Below are 6,617 nucleotides of genomic sequence, written 5' to 3'. Positions count from 1 at the left end.
AATTGATTTCATGACAAGTAATTAGTAAAAGTAATTTAAAAAAAAATAATAAATTAATTTTGCAATTTAAAATATACAATTTCATTTATATATACAATTACAGTAGTATAATTGCTTATTGTAGTAGCATTTTTAACTATTAACAAAAAAAAGCCATTATTTATATTAAATGTTAATGTAAACGTGTTAATTTTACTAATACGTTTTTTTCATTATCATTATTTACTTTAAATAAATGTGAAGGTTCATGTGTGGACTTGATTTAGAAAAACAGATTTGAGGATTGAGGAAAATTACGATTATTTTTCTCAAATTCTAACTTTTTGGTTGATTTAAAAAAAAACAAAAAACAAAAAAAAACATGAATACTTGTATTCATAATAGTTACAGTCGCAGTTTTTTGTCTTGGGAAATACGCAAAAACTAAACTGACTTTGGGACCCTGGTGGCTGATGTTTGTGGGTTGGCGGTCCTTCCTGCGCTTACCCAATGGTGACGCACGTCACGTCACGTCACGTCACTACAATCAATCTCAGCCCGATGTCGGCCGGGGACAACAGCAAGATATTAATCCACCAAGGAAGGGGTAAGTATTAATTGAATCGAATACTTTCACATGGAAATATTGAACTGCACAACCTAATACTGCTCATCTGCAGCTTTTCAAGCGTGTTCGAACTGTTTGACGTGTTCATGCTTCGCTGCTAACAGCTAGCATGATCAGCTGGAATGTCAACAAACCGACCACGGCAGCCGGCTAGCTTGCTAACTTAGTTGCAAAAGAGCTTTCATGATATATCTACTTCGTATTACTGCGCGTTTCGCAGTACGCGTGATTCCCACAATACCGTCCCTATTGTTTCGTGCGGTCACAAACGCACTTCCTCATGAGATCGACCCGATAAGACAGTAAATAGCCATTAGCCGCAAGCTCCATTTGACAAGCTGGCACATGTCTGCGCATGTGCAGTGGAGATGTCAAGAGTCACTGTTGTTGACACTGGGCGTACCGTCACAATAAGCCATATTTGTGATGCGTTGTGAATACGAAAGCCGTGCAATGAAGTAGTTAGCGCAGCAGTCGAAGTAAATGTCACGTCGTACTTCGGTATTGTAAGACAACCAAAAGAAGTAAAGGTAAGGAATTGGTCTCGTTTTTTGTAACTGATTTTCATTAGATTATTTTATTTGTACGGCCTACAAGTTTTTTCTCGAATGAATATTTAATCTTATTTATATGAATTTACTACTTACATAAAAAATATAATAAAATATACTAATTATATTTATTCCATAAATATAATGCAACATAAAACAAAAAAATATGCTGACTTTTCTCTCTGCTGTAGTTAAATACCAGAGCACAAAGTATTGCAAAAACAGTCAAATATTCTGCCTGTCATCCATAATAACTTTATTGTTGTAAGCTTTAAAGGAAAATAAATAAATAATTAATTCTTTTTTTTTTTGTTGGGGGGGGGGATTTTTCCAGACCTTTGCAACTTTACGGCTAATAAAATCTGATATTTGGGATTTCTCCCATCATTGCGGAAATACTAACATTCTCCTTCAGTTGCTGTCAGCCATTTTGTAATGGGCGTTCCCACCACCATCTTTTTATCTTTACAACCAAGGCTCAACTTAGTTAAACGGTCTTTTCATCTTTTAAGGATGAATTGAGCCCCTCAGGAGGGCTTTTGAGCACGATGAGCGGGAAGAGCCTCCTGCTGAAGGTGATCCTGCTCGGCGACGGAGGAGTGGGCAAATCCTCCTTGATGAACCGCTACGTCACCGACCGCTTCGACTCGCAGGCCTTCCACACCATCGGCGTGGAGTTCCTCAACAGGGACCTGGAAGTGGACGGGCGCCTCGTCACCCTTCAAATCTGGGACACGGCCGGCCAGGAGCGCTTCAAATCCTTGCGCACGCCGTTCTACCGAGGCGCCGACTGCTGCCTGCTGACATTCGCCGTCAACGACCTGCAGAGCTTCCAGAACCTCGGCGGATGGAAGAAGGAGTTCATGTATTACTCTGACGTGAAAGATCCCGAGCGGTTCCCTTTTGTGGTGCTGGGCAACAAGGTGGACATGGAGCAGCGGGAAGTCGGGGAGGACGAAGCGCGGGCCTGGTGCGAGGAGACGGGCTGCTGTCCGTATTTTGAGACCAGCGCCAAGGACGACACCAACGTCACGTCCGCGTTCGAGGCGGCCGTCAGGGAAGTTCTGGCCGCCGAGGATCATATCGACCACTCGGTACTGAGCGGGACGATAGATCTCCATGGCAACCGCAAAATATCTCGCGGGTCCTGCTGCTGACGGGTCAGGTTTGGAACGCCGATGCCCGTGGGTGGATTTGAGAGCCGGCGGGTTGTTTATGGTACACGTAGGGCAGGCGCCGGTTGCTCTATGATTCTTTTGGATAAGGTACAGCGGAGGCCGTGTTCTTTATTGATGCTGATAAGATGTAATCTGAGGAGAGCGGTGTCAAGGGTGCTGCCGCCGCTATCGAAAGGGCTTGAATGATTGCCCCCAGCCAAGGTACAGGCACGCTCAAATGCTCATCCTGTGCTCTCAGCTTCCAGTAACGTTGCACACTTAACCTCATAGCCAACTTCACATCCGTCTGCTCATGCAGATTCATTTCCGTAATGCTTCCAAAAACAATTATAGCGGAACTTCCAAAGTCAAACACAAACCATTCTGTGAGGCGAGTTGACTTCCAAGTTGTTTTAATTCCTGATCATATAACGAGAAGCATTTTGCTGACACAAGAAAAAAATAAGTTCAACATCACGTTATTGTAAGTTTTCCATAATAATGTGACAAAGCAATTAGTTTCGATTCATATCACTGGCAGAGCCCTATGTAGCCGTGTGTCTTTTTTTTTTATTTTTTTTTATTTTTTTAAATCTTAAATCATTTTAAATACAATATTAGTAATTATGTGGCTAGTAATATTAATTCATAAGAAGGACTCTGTCAGTAAGCCTGAACCCGAAGTAAACAGCAGAAGTTACACCAAATGCGGAAGCCAAACTGGTTCTAATTTTAATTTATCACATTGAAACAAGGTGACGTATTACGTTAAAACATCAAACTTACCACGTTAAAGTCAAACTTTCACATTGAAACATTTTTTTTTGCTTCTGCATTCGGTGTAACACGAAACAGTTACTTGCCGTTCAGGTCATTGGCGAGTCCTTTTTGTGTCTTATGGATCAAAATTGCTAGTTTATGTAACTACTAAAACTGTAAATAAATAACTAAAATAATATTAAATAAGGTTTAGTGTTGAAAGTGATTTAAAATTTAAATGGAAGACGTGACCTGAACTGGAAGTACCGTACTTGTTTTGTTTCATTTTTAACAAAAATATTGAAGGGGCTGCGCGATCAGTGGTAAGCAGTATTTGGGGGTCCACTGTAGTTGAGAAAACTAATAATAATAATAACAGTAATAATAATAATAATAATAATAATAATAATAATAACTCTGCACCCCTCAAAGAAAATAAGAATTTAATGAATCAATGACTCGCCAGTTGCCCATCCCTGTTTTAGATGCTCAGTGCGCTATCTCAAGAGATTTGCCAATATCTCATATTCAATATCAATATGTTTTCCAGAATACCTGGATTGAACTCCAAATTAAACTACTTTTGGGGTGCTTTACTATGGAGGTTCCACAGTACTTTGTCGAATCTAATTTCAGAACCTTCAGTTATTAGCGACGCTGTTTTCTCAGTAGCCAGTGTTCTATGCTAGCAGTAGCAGGCTAATGCTAGCAAGAGAAGGGAAGTCCTTACTGTATTTCACGGACTTGCTTCTTCCTTATTGTATTTTACTTCGTGTATTTTGTTTAAAAATAAATTCTGAATTGCCAGCTATTAGGTACGCCGTTTTCTAAGCAGCCAGTTCTCTATGCTAACAGGCTAAGGCTAGCAAGAGAAGGGAAATTTTGACTCTGTAGCTGACAGTCTGTGATTCAAACAGACACAAACGTCATTACCGATAGGTACCAAGCGGTGAATATGTAATATTATCTTTATTGCCATCAATATAAAGGGAATTGTGAGTTTTGTTTCCCCCTAAGCTATGTTTTTACAACCACCCTAAACGGAAGCTACATGTGTTCTTTCATTCCCAGTGATTCATGTACTGCATTTGCGCCAGTCTTTCTGAATTAACCTTACTTTTCTACTGTTTTTGCAAACTGCTGTTTATTTCTCTCCCTCCAGTCCGTCGTGTGCTGTTTATTTGTTTTGCAGACACTGTGTAATTTTGGATCAGGGACTGGGCGAGGTTTGTTTCCCTGATGCGGAGAGGCGATGATGATTATTGCACTGAACAATTTTCCGAATCAGGGCCTGCTTTTTATTCTACCTTCTTGATTGTGTGGCAAGCTTTAACAAACCACAGTCCTTTTTTGTATGCTATGCTCCTTCCTAAAGGTCTCCTCGGGTTCACTGATAGCGTTTTATTATAACACGTAGACCTCAGTTGAATGTGAGCACAAAGATAAAGCCTTGTGCATTGCACAACGCCTCTCAACTCAATTCATACAGTACAGAGTGAACCATTTATTTGAGTATTAATAGAACTGTATAATGTTTACCTAATTTTTGCTAAATGGTACTTAAATTTAATTTCAATGTCACATTTGGTACATTTGTACAACTGCCAGCTTGGTGGTGTTTTTTGGATACTTTTATAAAATGACAATTTTTGTTTTATTTCATCAATATATTGATTGCTGCTTAAATTATTGTGTTGTACACATTATTTTAACAAGTTAATTTATTCCTTTGGTGTTATAGCGCAATGTTTTCATGCTCTCTTATGCTGCCCCTGTTGTGTTTACTGCTTTAAATCTCAGTGTCATAAAAAAAAAAAATGTTTGTGTAGTTAACTGTCAAGAGTTTTTATGATTTTGCTTCACACAGCACAATGGTTTTAACTCATTTGCTCCCCAAATCGTATAAATACGTTCTATTGTAAATGTTTTAAAAGTCCCAAAGACGGATTTATATGTTTTTTTTGTTGTTTTTTTTAATTTTTTTTTTATGCTATAGCATACAGAAGGCTTTGATGCAGCCTCTCAACTGCAGAGAACAGGTGAAGTAATGGTAATAATTACAAAAACGGCCAGCAGGTGGTAGCAGAGTATGAGATCAACAAGTTCCATCTTGACAACAAGCTGTTTCCCCACAATTCTAAGCAGACTTTTGAATAATGATATAACTTGGCTACATTCTAATGCTAATTACAGCAAAACCGGAAACATATAAATATACTTATTTTTTCCTAATAAAAGAAGAAACTATAATCTTTCTTTTTGTATGTTTTTATAGCAAAAGAACACACTATTCTGTGGGCCTTGCAAAATCAGTCAAAATTCAGTAAAACGGCCTGGAGCGGAGGGGGATGCTTCAGTGAAAATGGTTGGGAGTGAATTGAGTTAAAATGGAAACTGTCGACTTTCAGCTTCAAGAGCTTTTCAACAACTACAAATTGTCACTGTTGTCCAAATATTTGTGGCCATCACTTGTTTAAGTGTGTTTGTAGACGAGCATTACTGTGAAAACGAAGCCAAGCTTTTCATGTGTTCCCCTGTTTATTTTTGTTTTAGCTTCAAGTAGGCTTTTTAATAACTTTTCCACACTATCAGGATCAAGTGTTCCACAGTTAGTCGGTAAACGTTTACTGGGTCTTGATTGTGGATTGAGCAGGGCACTGGAAGCTCACATAATTTATTTATCAGTTCATATTTTCGGACTTTTAACAGAATCCTTTTGCCCTTCCGGTATCATTTCAACAATGCTAAAAAGATGTAGCCTAACAATGTTTACCTGCAAATCTATCATAACATTTAAAAAAAAAAAATCTGTTATTCATAAGCAGATCACATTACCTGCAGTACTTATCATGATTTCATGTCAGTGTTCACGTGTTGCTGCAATATTCATGAATGTAAAACCTAATTTGAGCTGTCCCCATTAATGGCTGAAAGAAATGATCAAGGGGCTCATATTTCACCATAATTGCCCGACTGACACTGAACGTCTGTTTTGTTCAGTCCAACCGGCGAATTTGATTTAAATTGTGTGAAAGTTGGAATGGCCAACCCAAACTCCCCCGACCTAATTTCTTCCCTCGCTGAACGTAACTTTTTGCACTACATTTGATAAGATTTGTCATTGCTTGCGTGCAAAATAAAACAAACCAAAATGCATCACGAATGTTTGTGCGTGTGCATGCTTGTTTCATGTTGCATTGTATCATTTGCATTCACAGAAAGACTGTCAGAATGATGCATTTATTACAGGTGGGAACAAAAATGTTATTGTGAGGAATAAGCGGTTAAGAAATAGGATGGATGGTTGTTATAACGACTTAGATATTGACTTTTTAAAAAAAAAAAATTTTTTTTTTACTAAAACTGATTACATTAATTGAAGCAACTGTATAATTTGGTGCCACCTAGTGGTGTACTAATAGAATGCAAAAACTTGCGTTCAAAGCGCGTGCATTTTGAAGCGCGTACTACAGTGGCTCAGAGAGACCACACTTAGCAAAAATACCTTAATTCTGGTCAACAAATTATCGATCTGATGCAAAT

The 6,617-nt window shown here is 38.5% G+C and overlaps 1 protein-coding gene across 2 annotated transcripts; it reads left to right on the top strand.

Moving 5' to 3' along the window:
• Positions 1–449: 449 nt before the first annotated feature.
• rab9b (RAB9B, member RAS oncogene family) lies at positions 450–6,237 on the top strand. Of its 2 annotated transcripts, none has more exons than XM_077531204.1 (2): positions 450–586; positions 1,671–6,237. In XM_077531204.1, exon 2 carries the CDS (start codon positions 1,707–1,709, stop codon positions 2,313–2,315), a length of 609 nt encoding a protein of 202 aa, XP_077387330.1. In that variant the 5' UTR covers positions 450–586; positions 1,671–1,706; the 3' UTR covers positions 2,316–6,237. The 2 variants fall into 2 exon arrangements, with proteins under 2 accessions (XP_077387330.1, XP_077387331.1); XM_077531205.1 differs by lacking the exon at positions 450–586 and adding an exon at positions 612–1,137.
• The last annotated feature ends 380 nt before the right edge of the window (positions 6,238–6,617 follow it).

This window comes from Festucalex cinctus, chromosome 9, assembly GCF_051991245.1.
Source record: "Festucalex cinctus isolate MCC-2025b chromosome 9, RoL_Fcin_1.0, whole genome shotgun sequence".
NCBI classification, from domain to species: Eukaryota; Metazoa; Chordata; class Actinopteri; order Syngnathiformes; family Syngnathidae; genus Festucalex; species Festucalex cinctus.
Note: the sequence above shows the minus strand (reverse complement) of the source record. Positions and strands in the feature narration are given on the sequence as shown.

Coding starts and splice junctions, on each gene's coding strand:
- rab9b (XM_077531204.1), top strand. CDS start 1,707: ATGAGCGGGAAGAGCCTCCTGCTGAAGGTGATCCTGCTCGGCGACGGA.